General features: G+C 36.0%; 3 protein-coding genes across 5 annotated transcripts; 2 read left to right on the top strand and 1 right to left on the bottom strand.

The window, feature by feature from the left end:
* Positions 1 to 471: 471 nt before the first annotated feature.
* mpc2a (mitochondrial pyruvate carrier 2a) lies at positions 472 to 9,019 on the bottom strand. 3 transcript variants are annotated; one of them, XM_056264540.1, is made up of 6 exons: positions 8,911 to 9,019; positions 8,541 to 8,812; positions 3,400 to 3,440; positions 2,927 to 3,011; positions 2,364 to 2,475; positions 472 to 702 (listed from the first exon to the last, which is right to left on the bottom strand). In XM_056264540.1, the coding sequence occupies exons 2-6, from the start codon at positions 8,680 to 8,682 to the stop codon at positions 654 to 656; spliced, it is 429 nt and encodes a 142-aa protein (XP_056120515.1). In that variant the 5' UTR covers positions 8,683 to 8,812; positions 8,911 to 9,019; the 3' UTR covers positions 472 to 653. The 3 variants fall into 3 exon arrangements, with proteins under 3 accessions (XP_056120515.1, XP_056120516.1, XP_056120514.1); XM_056264541.1 differs by having other exon boundaries at positions 8,906 to 8,978; XM_056264539.1 differs by lacking the exon at positions 8,911 to 9,019 and having other exon boundaries at positions 8,541 to 8,851.
* A 2,823-nt stretch (positions 9,020 to 11,842) lies between these two features.
* LOC130097617 (OX-2 membrane glycoprotein) lies at positions 11,843 to 14,635 on the top strand. The gene is made up of 5 exons (XM_056264535.1): positions 11,843 to 11,944; positions 12,063 to 12,404; positions 13,772 to 14,071; positions 14,275 to 14,373; positions 14,473 to 14,635. The coding sequence occupies exons 1-5, from the start codon at positions 11,866 to 11,868 to the stop codon at positions 14,502 to 14,504; spliced, it is 852 nt and encodes a 283-aa protein (XP_056120510.1). The 5' UTR covers positions 11,843 to 11,865; the 3' UTR covers positions 14,505 to 14,635.
* A 4,283-nt stretch (positions 14,636 to 18,918) lies between these two features.
* Positions 18,919 to 20,896, top strand: LOC130097618 (OX-2 membrane glycoprotein-like). Its single transcript, XM_056264536.1, has 5 exons — positions 18,919 to 19,041; positions 19,140 to 19,481; positions 19,804 to 20,100; positions 20,588 to 20,695; positions 20,818 to 20,896. The coding sequence occupies exons 1-5, from the start codon at positions 18,993 to 18,995 to the stop codon at positions 20,865 to 20,867; spliced, it is 846 nt and encodes a 281-aa protein (XP_056120511.1). The 5' UTR covers positions 18,919 to 18,992; the 3' UTR covers positions 20,868 to 20,896.
* Positions 20,897 to 21,330: the final 434 nt, after the last annotated feature.

Raw genomic sequence — 21,330 nt, 5'->3', positions numbered from 1 at the left:
GACTTTAGTTTTTGTCAAATGACCATTAGTTTTTTTATTTTAAAGGGGTCATATCAAATGACCCCTTCATCTTTTGAGAAAAAAACCTTGTCGTACAAGAAAAACCTTGTGACTTTCAGAACTCAAAACATTTTGAGTTCTTATTTTTGACAATATCCCTGGCCATTTCAGTCTGATCTTAGTAGTTTGTATGGCACATTTACAGTGTAACATTTACATTTATTCATTTAGCAGGCGCTTTTATCCAAAGCGACCTAATAATGAGGAACACAACTAGGTCATTTTTAGGTTTTCTTTTTTTTCAAGTCTTGGCGAAAAAACAAACAAACCCGTTAACATTATAGGCACCCCTCCAGTAACTTATTTTTTTTATTATGATATGACCCCTTTTAAACTGAGAAACTGATAGAAATTGACCAGAATAACAACACAGTATACAATCAAGAACACCAGAATTACAATCAGCACATCTCAATTTTATGTGATAACATTTTAATATGATTATAATAATGTTTTTGAAAAGAAACCTCTATTTTACACAGATTTGTTTGATCTATATAACATGAATTATGTGTGCAAAATGCTGATTCATTGCTTTTACAGTAACTGCAAAACTGCATCACCGCTCCACTTCTGTCAGACTAAATGGTACTTCAAGACTGCTGCACTTCCTCTCCTTTCTCCTGGAGCTCTTGGTTGTACCTACACACACAAATACAAAGTGCGTCACTCCTTGTGTGTGTGTGTGTGTGTGGGGGGGGGGGGGGGGGGGGGGGGGGATAGGGGGGGTATTTGGGTATGGGTATGGAAGGTGGCCACCCACCGGCAGAAACATAAAATAGTCATCTCTGTCCACCAACATTTAGGCCTGGTGTCACATCCACCAGCTGGAGTGCTCATAATCTCCACCAGAGGGCAGTCCTCTCCACTTCTGGCCTATATCTAATCATGATCTTCCATTCCCATAACTCATTGCCTGGACTCATACCCTCGCTTTCACAGACAAGGCTTAAGCCTAGGCTAGTCCCAGACTAAAATGCATGTTTGAGCTGTTTTAACTGAAAGCAACTTGCACTGACATGCACACCAGTCATGTTTTTTTTCTACGGCATGTTTATAAAAGCTACTTAAATGCCCTAATTGAACTAAGGCCTAATCCTGGTTTAGTCTAAGCCCTGTCTGTAAAAACGGGCCATTATGTTGTGTCTTCTTAAGCCCTGCCTATTATATATAAGCCCTGGCTGCGTCCGAATAGGTACTTATTTTTAATAAGTAATTACTTCATGACTACTAAAAAAGTATGTTCTATATAGTATGAGTGAGTGTGTATAGTATGAATGTAATCTGGACGTACTACATTCGCCACGTTATCACTGTCATGTGACCTTCCAGCGTCAGGTACGTCGCTTCACTGACATTCACAAATCTTCTCCCGTGGCCTCATGGGATAGTAGTGTCCATTGTATGCACACTTGAGAATCTTGTAGGTAGTATTAGATCATCTGGGTACTTTTTGCCTACTCTTTTATGAGCACTGTGAATTCGGACATACCTCTTTTGTCACATACTGTTTTTCACCTACTATATAGTACTATAGTATATGGGTTGTTTGCCTTATGGTTTTGATCATTTGCCTGTCTTTTGAATTACAATTCTGTATTGCCCTATTAAAAAGCTGCATTTGGATCCTCAACCGAGCAGTTTGTGAAACCTGGGACCATAAGACTTAATCATTTGTGGAGGCCATAAGTCAAATATCTCATCTTTTTATGTACATAAAACATGTTTTAAATACCAATGGAGATCATATACAATTCTGTAGGACTGTGGACCTCAAGAGCCAGAGTTGCTCATTCTTGGCCTTTATTTATAATATCTTATGCAGTGTTTTTGTAATATATGCGTGTTATTCCAGCAGTGTAATTAAAAAAATTAAGGACGTTTTTTTTACATTACGATACAAGCATTTATGAGTCATTTGATGTTTAATTTAAAAAACTGAGTCAAACTGTCCGTGTTGGTGAATAAATTTAAATAAATACAAATAATATGTTGTAATTCAACTGCATTTTAGTAGCTTGATATTAGCTTTCAAAATACTGAAGCGTTTGATGATGCCACTCCAAGTGAGCATTCTAGATTTTCTGACAGATTAATACTTTGAAGAAAAAAATATATGCGTTTAGAAATATAACGACACATTTAACAGCTTAAATACTTTTTTGTTAGTATCTTTGTTGACCTCCAAACCATTGAACTCAAAGTCTTTGCAGCTTAACCCTACAACTAAGCTTGTCACCTGTGTGTATTTACTGATGGTAGTAAACAAAGCTGACCTTAGAACAGAAATCATATTGACTAACCTCCATATTCTCGTGAGCTGGACGGTTCCACATATGCCCAGGAAGAAGTTAACAGCAAACAGAGCCCAGTTCTTGGGAATGATCACCAAGCAGTACCTTGACCAAATTATTCCTGGAAAGAAACCAGAGGGAGTCGCTGTGTTGAAATAAAATCCTTATTGTAGAATCAACACTGTATGTGGGTAAAGTGGGTTAAGGCCTTAGCCTTGTTAAGAGTTATATAGGTCGAAACGTAGGGCAAGATCACACTTGAGCTACTGAATGGTAGTATGAGAATTTTTTTAACAGTTATGTTGAGAGAAAAGACAACCAGTCTCAGAAATGCTTTGTCAGAGTCAGAAAGACAGACACAGAAAGAATATTTTCTTTGACTGTCAAATTAGATAATATACTGCTCAGACATTTCATTTAAAGCTCTATTTTCAGCCAAACTAATCTCAGGTTACAATGAGGCTTTAGATGAGATATTCTAATCTAGAGGACACTGACAACAACTACTGATGTTGATCAATCTTGACCAAACAACATCAAGCATGTCTCTCCACCTTGAACAAGTACTGTACCTGTGGCTGTAATGACGCAGGACTGAGAGAGACTGAGCTTTTCTGGTGGCCGGGTCATATCAGAAAATCCAGCCACAACTAAACCCTGCATGAGGAAAGAAAGAGCAAACAAGAGTGAGCTTGCCATAAGGCCTTGATCAGCAGGAAATTCATGATATGATTGCATTTACCACAGCATTACAACATTTCGAATTGCAAAATATTCACTGCACAACTTAAAGGTATAGTGCATTCAAAAATCATCCTTATCACCCAAATGCCTTTACAAACCAGTGGCTGTCAAGGTCAAAAAAGCAGCACAAAAGTAGTCTATGTGACTTCCACCCTACATTTTACATCTTACAAATCCATAAAATTGTTTTGTGTAAAAACTAGAAAAATGTAAAGCAGAAGATGGTAAAAGGTATATAATGCTGTATATTTTAACATTTGTGTATATTTAAACTGTGAGGGGGAAACAATTCTCATCTCACCCATTTAAAAACAGGCGCCCAGAAGAAAACCGTCTTTGGCCCTGAGAAAAAAAAAAGAGAAAAGATTCTGTGAGAAATTATGACAGTGCTAGAGCTGAAAGTGCTAGAGTTGCACTATTATGGATAAATTGAGAATCACAATTTAAAAAATAAAAATAAAGATCACAATTCTCCCATAATTCTGAATTGACAACTAAACAAAATTACATGTAATTTACTAAAGGTTCTGACAAGATGTTAATTGCTGCAGTCTATTTAAAAATATCTAAGGAATTTGAATTATTTAAAAAAAATCGATTTAAATGAATTATTCAATGACTCACTTCACTTGTTTCGTTAATGGATAAATAACCATTTTTGAACGGAACTCTTAAATGAATGATTCAATGGCAAATACATTCAATAACAAATAACAGTCACTTGTCGCCACCAACTGGTGTAATGATGTAATTGATACAATCAATCATTATTTTGAAGTGTCAAGATTTACTCAAGGGCCGCACAATTAACCCGAAATCACGCTTTTAAACCGATATGGCTTATGGTGTGTTCACACCAGACACGAATAGAGCCTCTGGCGCGAGTGATTTCAATGTTAAGTCAATGCAAAGACGCGTAGCGTAAAAAATTCCTGCGCCGCGAATGAGGCGTAGAGCGCGGCGCGGTAGACGCGAATACGCCTCATTCGCGCATCAAGTTCGCGAATGATTTTATTAAGTGCTTTTTGTGGATTCACGCGTTTGACGCGAATTTGAGTCTGCCGCCCGAGTTGAAAAATCTGAACTTTGGCGTCAATTCGCGCTGCGATAACCAATCAGGAGCCTAGCTGCTTGCTGCTGTTACGTGGTGAAGTATCTGGATGCTTCAATAAATTATTTTGTAATATGACTAAATGCCTGGTGTGGTTCTAATGCACAACAAAGCAAATAGCCTATTTTATCACATAAAACTTGATTTCAATATATGAGACATATTTATTTTGTATTGAATGCTATTTATTCCATATCTAGATTATATGAAATATTATTATAATGTAAAGACAACCAACATACTATAGTGCATAAGTTCGTGTCTGGACAGGTTAATCACTTTTGGAGGCTGGCTCTATTTATCATCAAAACAAAAATAAATGACAGATTAGGTGGATGAGGGCGAGGGTGATCCTCGCTCCGATGCGGGACAAAACAGGTCATTAAACTGGGTGCGGGACAGGCGGAAGTACCGCTGAAAGTGGCCGTCATCCAGGTGCAGCTCCTGGAGCGAGCAAAACTGGGTTCGCCTCCGAAGGGTCTGGTGGACACAAATACGGCGACGATGACCCCTACGCCGCTGTTCTGCTCTCCAGAGCAAATACAGAGCGGTGACTCTCTCGATGAATGCTCGATCAACATAAAAAAGATGGCCGCCAACGGGTTTCGATTCCGACTTCTAAACGATTCCGACGATAAATCCCGCTTCAAACTTTTGTTTTTTACGCGCGTCAATTTCGCTCTTGACGCGCGAATGGATTCAAAGTGTTCAAGCGTATAACTAGACGCGGAAGGTGCGAATTTGACGCGCTATTCGCGTCTGGTGTGAACGCACAAGTGCGTTTATGAAATCGCAAAAGCTGTGATTATTTTTTATGCGCAGCTTGTCAGGGAAGCACGGCTCTGTGATCAGTAGTAAATGCTGCTCCATCTTTGGATCGAGATCGAGTGTTTAAATCGAGTGTTTAAATCGAGTGTTTAAATCGAGATCGCAATCTTTTAAGGATTAATCATGCAGCTCTACAAAGTGCTACTGTAAAAAACAAACTTGCCGTCGGTTAATTTTTTTTATTTGATGCTCTAAATTCCATAAAACTTGAAAAATGCTTGAGATCAGATAAGATCCACCTAAAAATGTCATGCAGTATATGATCAGAAATTATCCCCCAGGAGCGAGTAGTCTAAGCAATGTTTAAACTTTAAGAGTACATTTACATGACAACAATGTACTTAAAACGAATCAGTTTTCCTTTGCTTTATTCACGTACAGACGATAATGTTGTCAAAACGATCCCCGTACACGCGCATCCGCTAAAACGACTAAAAATGCTGTATTACGCACGCCAGGCCAGTAGTTGGTGGTGTCACTACGTGCCTATAGACTGAACACATAATATGCTTGACGTCACCGTTTACATAAATTTGCATTTTTATGACAATAGGAGACAATAACGGTATTGTTTTCAAAAACTTGCACTATAAAAACTGTTTTCAAAAGTTTATTAAATTAAAATTTAGGGCCCGTTTACACACTGTTTTCAACTCAAATCAGTTAACTTTTCATGCATTATGGCCGTTCATTTATACGACAAAGGCGTTTTTGGGGCCTGAAACCGCAAACTTGTGAAAGCGGTGACGATGTCATGTGCTTGCATATTACATGTTCAGTCTTATAAGAGCATGGTCACCGTGATTTTTCCAAGTAAGACATGGTCCTGGATCAACATTCCTGTCCCAAAATGTAGTCCTTACCCAATCCCTACCCCTAAACCTAACCCTACCCATAACTTTTCCCTAAAATCAGAGGGTAATGAAAGGTGAATAACACTGGTGTTTAAGTACTTCACCCTGGTTCTAAGCCTAAACTTGACATAAACTGTAAACTTGTCCCTCAAATCTGATTGGTTGATTGGAAAGTTGATCCAAGATCAACAAAGATGTTGATCCAGGAACATGTGGTACTTGGTGAAATCACGTTCACCTAAGAGGATAGTGTTTCTTTACAAAGTGACATCAACAAATAGGAAACCAGGGGGCTGTTCCATAAATGAAGCTTAGAAAAGCGGGGATTAAACTCCAACACCGGACTTGAATGAGCCTAACAAATAAGTTGGGGCTAAAGTGGTTCCATAAAAGGTAATTGAAGTTCACACAATCTCACTAATTTGATCCAGGTTTATCTAGTCTAGATAATTGCGTGTGCACGCGTTTCTGAAGCAGCCCTAGAGGTCGATCGTGGATCAAATCGATCCATCATCAAACAGCGTAGTTTTTGTGCTGTTTTATGCATTTGTGACATGTTTTTTTTTTTCCCTCAGTGCAAAAATTACATTTTACAGTTATATTCTCCATCTGTAAATGTTAGAAAGTCGTGCAAATGTATCCATTTTGCTGCTAATCTTCATATTGAACGAGCGCTGCTGCGCGCATGCGCGCCAAATAGGAGCGCAATAATTCTGATTAAAAAATATACATTTTGCTTGGAAAATTAAAATGCGATATTTTAGAACACTAGAAATATCTTCTAATTATAATAATTTCTCTTTAGGATGTTGGATAAGTTGCAGTGAACTTCTAGCTCATTACACTCATTTTATACTTCTAATAGGCCTAAATAAAAAAAATTGAACAGAAGTAGCCTAATTCAGGGAAGATTTTTTTTAAGAAACTAAATATATAAAGATACAAAATATAGTTTTGGGTATAGGACCTATGCTAATAAAGATATAGGCCTATACTTATTTAGAATGCTGAGAATTGCAGCTTTTAATGCAATGATTTTTTTTTGAGAAAGCAAGAATCCCCAGTTTTAAATGAGTGGTTAGATTTAGTTTCTAAAGTACATTATGGAGAGGATAACATTAAATTAAGAACAAATGTATACATTTTGAAAAGATATGTGCAACTCTAAAATCAAAGAATATTCCATAAAATAAAGGAATATATATTGGCCTACATTTACTACATTTTTATGTAACCTTCCCTTTTATTTCTAGTTATTTGTAATTTTATTTATCTACTTATTTAATATTGAATATTTGATATTTAAATAATATTACTTGAATAACTATTAGGAATTATGTGTCATTCATTATAAGAGTTTGATATATGTGAATGTTATATTTTTATTAATATTTATTTATTGTTTTATTTATATGTATGTGTTGGTATTATCACAAAAGAAAAAAAAGTAGAAGGAAAAATAAGGAATATTTATTGGGGGAAAATAATGTCTTTAAAGGAACTGTCCATTTGCATAATTGTGTTAAATGTGTTTGAATTGAAAGACATAATAAAGTACATAATATATATATATATATATATATATATATATATATATATATATATATATATATATATATATATATATATATATATATATATAAATGAGACAGTGTAGAAAAAAGAATTCTCTGATAACCGAGGCATTCCTTAATTAAAATGTCTTTATTACAAAAATGACATGTCCTAAACGGACAACTTTAAAACGCCTTATATATGTGTCTATATTGTAGCCTTATTTAAGTTGATTTTCTGTATACTGTGTATTTATAAAGTCCAATAATGGTATTAGAGACTGTCAGTGGTAATATCATTGTGTTCTTGTCGGTCAGTGTTGAGGATCTGTGTAACAACTGAGGCTTAGCCTGACAGTTAGCCTGCCCTGGACCAGGCTAGTTTCCCAGCATAAGTTGCCAGGGTAACTGAGTTTGAACTTTTTTAAGTTTGATTTATGAAACCGAATCTACCAAAAATAAGCCTGACTAACCGAAATAAGCCTGGCTTATACTCTAATCTTGGTTTATGGAACAGCCCCCAGGTCTATGTGGTTATGGTGGACAGGACACCAACACAATGTAGGCTACATGATTAGTGGGACAGAAAGATGCACATAAGACTAGCTCATTCAAACTGTACAAGCCTAAAAAAGCCCTAAAAGTATTTTGATACTTAAAGCAGACTTAAATTGTATGAATTTCGTTGCATCGAATTGCAGCTGCAAACAAATGATCCTGTCTTTTTTCAGAACTAACAGCTCTCTCAGCCATTTTGTGATCCCAAGGTTATTATGAATGTATGAAGTTCATTTGAATAGTTCATACAGCCTAGATGTTTTCAATTAACGTCTAATGTTTAATTTTTAAAGGTAATTAATTTATTTGCATGAAATATTTGCATCAAAGGTGTGCACTCAAGTATCTCCAAATTATTTTTGGGGCCACTGTATGACTGCATGATAGATAAATAACATCAATAACACTGCGGAGATAATAGAGAAGATACTAAAGAAAACATTAATTATAAATGCTTTAGAATTAGAATAATACAATAATTTTTAGACAATGACTGACTAGTGTGTTTCTTCAGACAGGAGAAGAGTGATTTCTTTACCAGCAGGATGATTGTAGATAGGTCTTAATTTAGGCGGCAGCATTAATTCGATCCTGTCCAGGGTCCGGTGATACGACGCTCTCAAACCACCGGAATAAAAACGACATGACTGCAGTCGTAAATAAAGTCTGCTGCTGCTCATAATCTTTCGATGCAGTGATCAGAGCACGATGTCGATGGGAAGTTAGGTGCGCACCTTCTGTCCACCCTTCGAGACGACCTATCACAATGTCACCATCACTGAAAACACGTTTTGGTGCCAGGCTGCGAGCCTACAGAAACACAAACAATGAGATACGTGAGACCGTTCTTGAAAATTACACTGATAAATGAATGAATGATTGGATAAATGACCAATCTTTTACCCTACATGTATTCTAAAATGGGCTCCTTAGATCTCTACAGGGAAAATGTGGTCATATGATCTATTAATAGGTAACCTAGTTGAATATTAAAGCGACTGCACTGGTGCTCGTCAAAAAGTACTAACAGCTTCCGTCCAGCAGATGTCACTGTCGGTCTAATAGACGCATACTGAAAATCCCGTTTTGTCTTGTGGAATCGAACGGGATGAAAAGAGAGTGAATTTGGAGCAGAAAATTGTTCAAATCTTTAAATAATCCATGGCATGAAATCTCATTTCACCATATTACTTGATTGCTAATATAATTTTTGATGGTCAGATTTGAATAAATTTGCATAAATAAAAAAATTGCAGCAGTGCTTATTTGAAGAGAATTAATATATAGGCTATATATATATATATATATATATATATATATATATATATATATATATATATATATATATATATATATATATATATATATATTAAATTAGATTATTATAGTATATCATGCTAATTTCGGTTTAACAAATAAGTTTATACATACTCTCAGAATTGACCTATTATGCAACCTTGACACAGTCAAATGATGTAAATTAGAAGTAGTAGGCTACTTACTGTCTTTGCATGACTGCTATATGAACACATAACACAATAGTGAAACTGTACATTTTAGAGAGTTATTATAAACCATATACATTTTACACTACCCCCCAAATATAGCATGGGGTGGTGGGGGTGGGTCACATCTTTACACTAGTGAATGGGAACACTGCCTATTCCTGGGCTCACTGAATTCACTTGGCAGCTCTGAATATGGGTAGGCCTAAATGTGAAAATAATGATAAAATGCTATTTTGCATATTGCTTAGTATGAAAAACAAATTATTCTCTAATGTATGGCATCAAAAAACAACTAGATCAACATCCTTCTGTATACGTCTGTATACGTAAAAAATAATAATCACATTAAGTGCAAAACACAAAGAAATGCTTTATGCATGCATGTGGTTGGTTGGTTTTGTTTGCATGTAATACTTAGGAATTTTTTGTGGCTTATTCCTAAGTTCCCCTTTAATAACAGTAAATAAACACTAACAGTAACTTGTTATGCAATATCTGGCACTTATGTAATTCATGAAACTGTGGGGGAAACAAAGCCACAGTTGAATTGTAATCAGAAGAGAAGTTCTAACAGAGGTATCAGAGTGGGTTTTTAGATTTAAATCAATTATTAATTCTCTAGTTAAAAAATGAGCAGATCAGAAAATTTTGAAAGTTTGATCTGCCTCCGTCCCAATTAAATTACAATACTTTAAATTACAATAGGCCTACATGCAAAACGTACATTTTTGTCATGTTTTATAGCATAAACAATTTGCACAAATTTACAACAAAAATATTGTTCAGTGATAAGTTGTAACTTGCCATGAATCTGCGATTCAATCTGGTAGGCTACACCAATTAGAAAAGGGTTAATTTCTACCTGAGGTGACAGTTGTAATTTCACATTTGGCTTGAAAATGATTTATGATCTGTTAATGGATGTTGTTTAATTTGATAAAACATCTACTCAAAACCTAAATGTAAAAAAAAAAAAAAAAAACATTCCAATATAGGCTATGCTTCTACTGTCTTTGTGTTGGACATTAATACACACAATTTAGGGATAAGTAAAAGATTTTTAAACGACTTTAATTTGTAGCTGACAAATATTGGAATATTATTTTGAAGTTGAGACACACAACATGACACACCCAAATGCAGCTGGCCTACAGGCTTTTAAACAAAACGTTTAAACATTCCCAGGTTTCGCCTAGGAATGTTTGTACATTTTAAAATGGGATAGTCTCAATGAATAAGCAATAGCACAATATAAGTTTCATAATTAATTAGCATTATAAACAGCAAAAGTCTGACGTAAAAAATAAAGTCATTTGGAGGCAAAGTGACAGTAATTCAGAGCCTGATTCCGGTTTATTTATAAACAGGAAGGCTTTAATTTTGACATAGACGTGAGGTCTGATTCACACGGATGCAGTCACGAAATATTCCTAATCATGTGTTTGGCGAAACTGATGAGTCACACACGGAGTTTTATCCTGTGCTATGTTTTACTGTAAGAGCTTGATTAATGCTCGTGTGTTCTGGATTACTTCGCTCAAGACAACACTGTTACGTTACGATTTACGTTTTTGCATAAACAGTCGCCGCTTGAGGATGTGGATTCATTGTGAAACTTATAAGAGGCAAGACATTCGGTGTCGGTTACATCCTTAATTACTCAATCACTAGTGAATCACACAATCACACAAAAGTGAAAATGTAGACTGTATGTATTGAGATGATCTGATATTGACATTGCATGACTTAAACACTTTAAAAGCGGAAGTGTTTTTATCACGAGTCACATGTAGCCTAACTGTAGGTGTTTATTTCTGTGGAAAGTCCGGGATAACCCTGCCAGAAAATCCCGGAAATTATTAAAATATTTACTAGAAAGGTAGTTGATCACTGGTATTAATAAAATGCAAAAGATCAGAAGAGTTCAACACAAACCTAAAATCTGACAGAACGTTGATCCCAAAAGGACGCAAAAAAGTATTTGGACACTTATGTCACAGTTTGTCGCATTATTAGCAGATGTCGACTTATAAAAACATTAAAAAAAAGTGTAGGCCTACATAACAATATGAATGTTATTGTGAATATTATGCAGAATTTTTTTTTTATATATAAATCCTGAATGCATGTCTGATATTTGTTCATTTCACCGCACACCCTTATAGTTTCACGGAAAACCTAAAGGATTTACACTGTCAAAGCTTTCATTTCAATCAAACTTTAGTCTGCAATAAAAAGCATGATCGCTCCAAACAAACTCAGATGTGTATGCTTGAGATGCCAATCATAAAATTCCCCTTTTTCTTTTTTCATCCAGTTACTGGAAGTTTGGGGGATGGCCCAGATAAGCTGTATATGTATCTGTTCATAGATAGAAACCTGACTATTTTAAACATGCTGCGCCTTCTAATCATATTAAGTTTGCTCAGAAGAGGTCGGTAATTGACTTATTTTTATGGCTAAATCTGAAACTGCTCTGGCTGGATGTTGCTAAACTGTATGGAGATGGTGGGAAGCTTATAACAACATCATTTTTTTTTTTCATTCCACAGCTTATCTTTCAGATATTGTAGCACAAGGAGACACAGATGTTGTGTTGGGTCAGGATGCTTCACTCTCTTGTACGCTGCCGTTTGTGTCTGGAGTCAAACAGGTCACCTGGCAGCGGGTGCGCACGCACGAAAATGTACAAACTCTGGCAACATTCAGCGAACAATTCCAGGATAATGTGGATGAGGAGTATGTGGGAAAAGTCACTTTAACTCTGGCGACATTTAATTCAACTTCTATTAAGATCAAAAACACAACATTTGAAGACGAGGCTTGCTACATTTGTTCCTTCAAAGTGTATCCATCAGGACCCAAACGAAAAACCCTGTGCCTCACTGTTAAAGGTAGGTAAATACCTACAACCAAACTAAGGGAAATCACTAAGGTTATCTATCAGATTTTGAGTCAGAAACACAAGGATCAATTAACAAAGGCAGATTGAACCAAAACATTGAACTGTTTTTTTAGACTAGGGCATATCAGTTTGGGGAAGATTGTGTGTCACATGTTTTTTTCTAAATGTGTAATTTTGAAATGGCTGAAAAGTCATTAACAACTTATAATAGGCTAATGGCAGGTTCCCATTGTGACAACTTACTCCATAGTTTGACAATATTTCCCACAATAGGGGGCAATGTTTAAAGTGCCCTTGTTATGCTATTTTAAAGTTTCTTAATATAATTTTGAAGGTCTCCCACAATAAGTTTACATGCATCCATGGTAAAAAAAAAAAACACTTTAATTTTCTCATTACATGCATTTGCAGCATCACCTCTTTTCTCACAGTTTCTGAAACAGTTCAATCAAGGATTAAGTCTCTAAACCCCTCCTTATTGAGAGCCTACTCTGCTCTGATTAGTCAGAAGGCCCAGTCTGTTGTGATTGGTCCACAACTTACAGTATGTGTCACAATTTACCATATCTGAATTCCAACTATGGAGGCTTCTTCAGCGCTTGTGTAATGGACATAGGCCAGTAAGAGTTAGCACGGCTTATCAGCACAGCCGCCTCCCACACCGGAGACCCCGGTTCGAATCCCATTCGGAGCGAGTAGGACAGGTTACATTTGGTGCCATGACCCGGATGTGACCTTGATTTTGAAATTAAAACTTTAACTGAAGTCGGCCAGTAAGTAAGAGCTGTGCATGTAAAACTCACTCTGGCCTCAAAAGGCGCACTAGTGACTGGCGCTAGAGACTGCGGTCTTTAGCGTTCTTGTTAATAATAATTATAATAAATCGTTACATTTATATAGCGCTTTTCTTACTCAAAGCGCTTTACATGGAAGGGGGAATCTCCTCAACCACCACCAATGTGCAGCATCCACCTGCTCCACTAATTGGTCCACTAATTGCTCCACTAATTGGTCAATAAGATCCGGAAAGTATGGCAAGTGTACAGTATATGTTGTGTTAGTGTCAAACAAGCACTTTCATCCAAGATAATGCAGATATGCCCAAACTCACAAGGGATTGTGTGAATCATAAGGTACACGGAGATCTGTCCATGAATGATAATGGCTTCTCAGTGCAAGACTTTCATTCAGTTTCCAATTCCAGAAAAATGAAAGCAAATGTCAGCATCATAGGGTTAAGATAGTATATTATCAATTGTGAACTTTAATAGACATTTTGAGCTTTGCATATCACATAATTTACTGTTTAGTGTTAAAAGATTGTACTTAAGTAATTATGTTTCTGGTATTTTCCAGGTATCTCAGAAATAACAGTGGAAGTGAATCCTTCACCCACTTCTGATTCAGATGTTGTAGTCTCATGTTCAGCCACTGGTAAACCAACTCCAACAATCCAGTGGAAATCATCAGAGACAGAAATGAACTTCTTCAGGTCAAATAATTTCACTAACCTCAACGAAGACAGTTCAACCACCATTACAATTAACATCACAATTCCACTGTCACAGTTTCATGGGAAGTACGTGGAATGTTTGGCTCAGAGTGACAGCGTGGAGAAGAGGTTCCAAATTTATGTGCCTCAAGATGATAATAAAGGTAACTTGATTTGACTTATTAGACGTTAGTGTTTGAATGGTTGTGGTTTATGGGATTAAAAACTGCATGAGCTAATAATAAATTAAGCAAGCAGTGGTAATATTGTAATTTCATAATTAAGCTAAACAAGATGCATTTTCATATTTAAAATGAAATTATCTTTATCAATATTTACATGCAAAAAATCGTTTTTTGTTTCACAGAAAATAATGTCACATTAAGAAAGTATATAATTCCGATGTTGGTCGTGGTTATCTTCAGTATTGTCATTATTGCCTTCTACCTTCACACAAAGTTAAATGGTAAGCAGAAATATATTACTTTCTATCAAGACCACATTTATTGCAATAAAGAACAGCATTGCTAATTATGTATGTTAATCATTTCTTCTTTTTTTTCAGATAAAAATCAGAAATCTGCTCGTACAGCATGAACTATTGGTCATCTGCCACTTTCTTCAGAATCTTTGATATGCTGCTTTTGTAGTCTGCTACAATAAAAAAAGAAGAAACATCATGTTTCCTTTTGTGAATAAGCTAATATTAATATAATTGTATAAATATCTGTTCACCTGAAAGTCTGTATTTTTCCACAAACAATTTCTACATTCCTGCACCTGCACTTTAAGAACTTAACTATTTGTTCTTTCTACCTAACATTTTATTTATTGTTGTGAGTATTGTGTATTGCATTTTGAAGAATTATGTTTCAGCAGTCTGTCTTTGAGAATAGACTATTTAGGTCACCTGTCAATAATGCTCAAAGTTTTCCAATAAAAATTGGTTGTTGGACCCAAACATTCAGTTATTGATGGCTAACTCACCATTAACAATAGCATAATTAGGTAACACTTTATTTTACAGTGTATTGTTATATATGTTACATGCAGATACTATAGTAATAACTATAAATTATGCATAATTACATACAACTGACCCTAAACCAAACCACACCCTAATCCTAACCCTATAGTGATATGTAGTTACTTAATATTCCTACTTAAATGTATTACAGTGTAACAAAGACACATTAAAATAAAGTGTGACCCATAATTCTTATGAATTCCCTCTGTGCATCATTTGCCTATTTGGAACCCATGCTCAGTATTCCATTCAAAGGGAAAGGAAGAATAATACATGGCCTTCTCATGCTCCAATGACACATGCACAGAGAATTGTTTGTCCATACAGTGACATCCTAGCCTGACTTCGTCATACTCATATTCTAGTCAGCTTCCCGACCAACAAATGTTGTGGGCGGGGTTTGGGCTGGCATCCAGGCTAGTGACATCCATTCCAGTGAGTCACAATCAGTTTATCCTGAAATAAAAGTCCCAAAAGTAACCCTGAAATGTAGAATGAATGCTTTCAGTTCCTTCCATCGCAGAAGAAAGTTTCAGTTTCTTCCATCGGCAATGCATCAGTAAAATCCTGTAAGACAATATAACTTTTGCAGAATTTACAGGCTGCTCTTTTCCATATAACAAAATTGAATGGCCAATATAGCCATTCAAACAAAAAAACCCCAAAAAAGTAGTGTATATTCCCTCTTTATACAAAATTTTGTTATACACAGAATGAAATTTAAGTTTTTATTCACTGAAAGTCTAGCATTCCCTCTCATTCACATTCAAACCTGGATCATCAAAGCATAGTTCACCCCAAAATGAACATTTTCTAATAATAGGCTACTCACCCTCATGCCATCCCCAATGTATATGACTGACTTTCTTCAGATACACACAAATTACGTAAATTTAGGAGAATACGGTAATCCATCTCTGTGAGTTCATACAATGCAAGTGAATGGGTGTGCTCAGTTGACGTTTAAAAAAACCACACAGCTATCATGACGGTAATCCATATGGACCAAGCGGATTAAGTGAAATTAAGTCGGATTAAGTCTTCTGAAGTGAAATAATAGGTGTGTGTAAGTAAAACACTAATATTTTTAACTATAAATCATTGCTGCCGGTCTATATGAGTGTTCACGAGAGTTAAAATATATTAGTGTTTTTCTTACACACACCTATCATTTCGCTTCAAAAGACATTGTTTCATCCACGGGGGCCGTTTACAGTCACGATTGCTGTGTGCGTTTTATCAAGCGTAATTTTTCCTAAAAATCTTTTGTTTGTGTTTGGGTCATTCCTGGTATGCGGTGACATTTTAATAAGCGTTGGGAAAAAAAAGGACATGATTTTCATGTTTTTAGCATTTTACCAAAATAGTGACATGTTTAACTATAAGGAATACATATTGGTCAAGCTCAGGGACTCTTTATTAATAATTCATGAGTTCACATCTACACACATAATTATTATGGTCAGAGAGAGCCTCCTGTTGGCTCTGGCACAAGAGAGAGGACATAAGCTGGAAGCCTGCAGAGAGGGGCAGTGACCTGGCCAGTCACTGCTGACCCGCCAGCTGGAGGGTGTTGTGGTTAAGGGTCGAAACACCCAGTGAAGGTTGAGGACCACCTGATGACCTCTCTCCCAGGCCAAGGCTTCATCCATTAGAAATGGGTGTAAGGTAGCATCGCAGATGTATTATACAACTTATGGTAAAGGTTATGCGTACTTGGCGTGCTGTCCGGGTGGAGAACTCCGAGCTCGGAATTTCTGCCCGAACCCAGAGTACTCCCCCCGTTAGATGGAACTAGAAGTGAGGAGATGGAACTAAAGTGAGGAGGTGGGATGCTGATAACCTGTCAAGGAACAACGGTGGGTTCTGCTGTTATTTATCCTATTCTGAGTTGATTACAGATTGAACTCCACTTGTGCTAATTGGGTTAATTATCTGCACCTGCTCCTCCAAAACCTTGTTAATAAAACCTAATTTATGGGTAGATTGTTCAGACACTGTCCATGGAAATATTTCACCCTGTTAGGGACATATACATAGGCTAGTTATCACAACATGTTAATAATGTAAATGTTAAACAATAATGAGCTTTTCTTGGATAGTATATGTCCCTTATGCCATCTTAGATTTTTTGTTTTCTTCTTGAAACAAGCAAAACAATTTTTGATGAATAGAATATGTTTCACATTCCTCCCTGTTAGGTTTATAGACCTAAAAGGGTGTACAATTCTGAGCTAAGTTAGCCATAGCTCTTTGAGTGATCAACATTTAGCTAGCTAACCTTCTACAGATGAACAGAACTTTTATAACTATGTCAGATTTATTTGTACATTTTTTTTGATAGGACAAACATTCTCCATAACAGCCTCAGGGTGGAACTTTAAGGGTGGGACAAGCAGGATAACATTTCAAAAACTAAAAAAAAAAGTTAGGAGTGAGAGTTGAAGCTTACTTCAGTTTGTACAGTTGAATTCCAGCAAGTAAAAGAAATTAAGTCACTTCTTGAAAATGGTCTCAATGAAATTGCAGTTGGATTTGGAAGGCAAAGTACATACTAACAGGGTGGAGGATGACTTCAGGGACGCAGTAATTGAAGAAAATGTTAAGAAAAATACCTATATTTTCACATGATTTATATGTATGATTAGAGGCAATTTAGCCTAGTCTATAACATAATTAAAAAATATTTTGAGGTTTTTGTCGTTTCATGGTTTATATTTCTTGCAGAAGTTGATTACTGTGTGCACTGAGGACATGATATAATTGAATGCAAACATCAATTCAAATTGTGTAAAATACAAAATAGTGTTTTTAATGTCTATTATCTCTTTTTAAATGGTAAAGAATACTTAAATCTACAATTTAAGCCATTTATTATAAATATGTGACTCATTTCAGAGAAAATATGAGTAAACAAATCATTGGGACAGGAAGTCACCGCATACCAGGAATGACCCGTTCATATGAAGAAAGAAAGTCGTATACATTGGGGATGGCACGAGGGTGGGTAAAATATTGAGAGAATTTTCATTTTCGGGAGAACTAAGCCTTTAACCACGCATAAGAACTTTTTTTGTTAAAGGAACACCCCGACGTTTTGGGACTTTAGCTTTATAGTCACCATATCCCCCAGAGATACCCTTTTCATCTCCGTGCGTACACCCACCGTGCACCCACCGCTATGTCTGACGCACCCACCGCTGACGCCCCCCACCCCCCCACCCCCCCACACCCCCACACACACACACACACACACAAGTTGATTACTTCAACTTGCAGGCTTATAGTGGATATACAACCAACAACTTTTAAATGATGTTAGCAAAAGTATTTTTTTTTTTTTTTTTTTTTTCCTTACATGTTAATATCCATTTGCTCAACAAATAAGTATCTACGTTATATCCTTTTCTGTAAAAATAATATTCTGAAGAATCTAAATCATAGTGTAGCCTACAGTAATGTTGAGTGCTGAATCAGAAGCCGTGATGAATTCACGGATTTGCCATGATATGCTATTTAGCCAACGTGAGAATATACAAACCATTTCTGCATTTGCAAATTAGTTTCTGGGAAATGTGAGTCCTGTTTAACATGGGCTTTTCCTTCCCAAAAGTGATGGCTCATTTTACCTGTCACAATAAAATACAGAATATTCACTTTTAAATCGGAAACTCCGTCACATGACGTAGGCAATTCAAATTACATGAATGCAGGAACTTAACTGTATTTCTCATCTATATTGCACGCATGTTTCATTTCTTCTTTTTTTAATGTTAATGACGAGAATATTTTTTTTCTTTTCACATGTCTCCAAAACTATCACAGAAATATCACAAAACTAACTCTAAAAACATGTTCATCATAAAATAGATTTTAAAATGTATGCTCCTCCCTGTCTCGCGTAAATTACGCTAAATGAAACCTTTTTTTTTTCTTTTTTTTTTGCTCACTCACAACCAGTAATAGCACGTCATGGGAAATTTTCCTTTCACTTTCAAAATTAGGACTAGCCTATATATTTGTGTCTCATTACAAACGGACCATGCCAAACATTCGACATGTTGTGTCTGTTGAACTTGATCCTAATTTTAAGCTTCATAAACAGAGGTTAGTAATGAGAATCCTATTCAATACATTGCATTTCTTTTTAGGACAAAACAGTGTTAAGCTTGCAAACTAATAACTTGTTTATTTTCATTCCACAGCTTACCTTTCAGATATTGTAGCACAAGGAGACACAGATGTTGTGTTGGGTCAGGATGCTTCACTCTCTTGTACGCTGCCGTTTGTGTCTGGAGTCAAACAGGTCACCTGGCAGCGGGTGCGCACGCACGAAAATGTACAAACTCTGGCAACATTCAGCGAACAATTCCAGGATAATGTGGATGAGGAGTATGTGGGAAAAGTCACTTTAACTCTGGCGACATTTAATTCAACATCTATTAAGATCAAAAACACAACATTTGAAGACGAGGCTTGCTACATTTGTTCCTTCAAAGTGTATCCATCAGGACCTAAACGAAAAACCCTGTGCCTCACTGTTAAAGGTTAGTTAAACATTACTGTGATGATATCAAGGTATAGTTATGGTTTTAGATAGTAATAGTGTTTGGTATACGGGCTAAATGCAGCAGTTTGTACTCGAATTAAAATTTTATTTTAACAGCACATCTTGTAGTAGGCTACTGCATCTTGACTCGCACGTTAGCATCTTATGTGGCGGGGCATGTTGTCACAGTGGAACCTGCAAAAACATTAAGCATATGTGTGTATATATATATAGCCTACACAAACTTATATTTAGAAGTTTTTCTAGTGATGTAGTAATATTTAGTACTTTTAAGTCATTATCTTGCTGGTATTTTCCAGGTATTTCAGAAATAACAGCAGAAGTGAATCCTTCACCCACTTCTGATTCAGATGTTGTAGTCTCATGTTCAGCCACTGGTAAACCAACTCCAACAATCCAGTGGAAATCCTCAGAGAAAGACCTGAAGCACTTTAGTTCAAAGAATTTCACAACGCTCAACAAAGACAGTTCAACCACCATTACAAGAAACATCACAATTCCACTGTCACAGTTTCATGGGAAGTACGTGGAATGTTTGGCTCAGAGTGACAGCGTGGAGAAGAGGTTCCAAATCTACGTGCCTCAAGATGATGAAGGTAAACAGGTTCAACATGGATATCGGCTAGAATCGCATTAAAAAAATGTGCAGTTGTTACTTTCTACCTATACAGTCACTTGATTCATTCAAACTAAATATTGTTGATATATAGGTCAAAAATAAAACAATCAATTTAGATGTTACAACTTGAAACACATTTTAACAGCAAAACCAATAGGCTTTATGCACAGCTTCACTACTTCCTGAACTTCAGCCAGCCCTTTGTTTCCTGTCTGTCATTATTGGACAAACTGATTAATCCAGGTGTGCCTGATTATTGTTACTGAAGCCAGGCACACCTGGATTAATCAGTTTGTCCAATAATGACAGACAGGAAACAAAGGGCTGGCTGAAGTTCAGGAAGTAGTGAAGCTGTGGCATAAAGCCAATTAAGCTTCACATTCATTGTTGCCATTTTGACAGTTTTTAACTGCAATACTTTTTCTCACTATTTAATAAAAAAAAAATGTTTTCGTGTCTTACAGCGAACAACACTACACCAAGAAGTTACATCATTACATTTTCAGTCATCATTGTCATGACTATTGTGATTACTGTCATTTTTGTCATCTGTCTTCACACCAGGCTAAAGAGTAAGCTGCACAATTCTATCCCTCTAGTTTAAATTGGTTAATGCAACCCCACATACTGTCATTTATTAAGAACAGCATCTCAATAACAAACTAATTTAATAATTTCATTTGTCCCCACCAAGGAGCCAGTTTTGTGATGAAATCCCTGAATGACCCAAACGATCGATGTTAACTCTGCAGCTACCTCATAGAATGCTTTTTTTTGTTGTTGCTCATGATCTTTGTGAATGTGATTTTTTATGTTCCTTAAAGGAATCGTGAATATCTTGTCTAGTATTTATTTAATTTATTTTTTTAACATATTATTTTACATAATTATTTATGTTTACATTACTGTTGTATTGCATTAATATAGTTTAATACGTGTAATATTTTTTTACCACTATGTCAGCATATTTTGACCACAGAGAATGACTGTAAGACAGATAATACTCATTCTATAAGTCATGTATCAGACCTATGCATTTGCACTTTAAGACCTAGTTGGTTGAATGTACTTCTTGAATGTATGTAATTCTTCTGGAGTTGAGAATGTGACAGTTATTTATAAATTCAACAAATTTTGATGTTTTCATGATGCCATTGTTCAAATTATGTCATTGATGTCAAACCGAGAATCTGGTGAAAAACATCGT

This window comes from Rhinichthys klamathensis, unplaced genomic scaffold (assembly GCF_029890125.1).
Source record: "Rhinichthys klamathensis goyatoka isolate OS25496 unplaced genomic scaffold, OSU_Roscu_1.1 h1tg000222l_1, whole genome shotgun sequence".
NCBI lineage: Eukaryota > Metazoa > Chordata > Actinopteri > Cypriniformes > Leuciscidae > Rhinichthys > Rhinichthys klamathensis.
Note: the sequence above shows the minus strand (reverse complement) of the source record. Positions and strands in the feature narration are given on the sequence as shown.

What these genes read in the sequence shown, in the direction of transcription:
- LOC130097618 (XM_056264536.1), top strand. Translation starts at nt 18,993, where the DNA reads ATGTTGTGTCTGTTGAACTTGATCCTAATTTTAAGCTTCATAAACAGA. An exon ending in TTTAAGCTTCATAAACAGAG is followed by an intron (nt 19,042 to 19,139) that starts GTTAGTAATGAG and finishes TTCATTCCACAG; the next exon opens with CTTACCTTTCAGATATTGTA. An exon ending in CGTGCCTCAAGATGATGAAG is followed by an intron (nt 20,101 to 20,587) that starts GTAAACAGGTTC and finishes CGTGTCTTACAG; the next exon opens with CGAACAACACTACACCAAGA.
- mpc2a (XM_056264540.1), bottom strand. Translation starts at nt 8,682, where the DNA reads ATGAGCAGCAGCAGACTTTATTTACGACTGCAGTCATGTCGTTTTTAT. An exon ending in TATCTACAATCATCCTGCTG is followed by an intron (nt 3,441 to 8,540) that starts GTAAAGAAATCA and finishes TTTTTTTCTCAG; the next exon opens with GGCCAAAGACGGTTTTCTTC. An exon ending in GGGCGCCTGTTTTTAAATGG is followed by an intron (nt 3,012 to 3,399) that starts GTGAGATGAGAA and finishes TTCCTCATGCAG; the next exon opens with GGTTTAGTTGTGGCTGGATT.
- LOC130097617 (XM_056264535.1), top strand. Translation starts at nt 11,866, where the DNA reads ATGTATCTGTTCATAGATAGAAACCTGACTATTTTAAACATGCTGCGC. An exon ending in CCTGTGCCTCACTGTTAAAG is followed by an intron (nt 12,405 to 13,771) that starts GTAGGTAAATAC and finishes GGTATTTTCCAG; the next exon opens with GTATCTCAGAAATAACAGTG. An exon ending in CCTTCACACAAAGTTAAATG is followed by an intron (nt 14,374 to 14,472) that starts GTAAGCAGAAAT and finishes CTTTTTTTTCAG; the next exon opens with ATAAAAATCAGAAATCTGCT.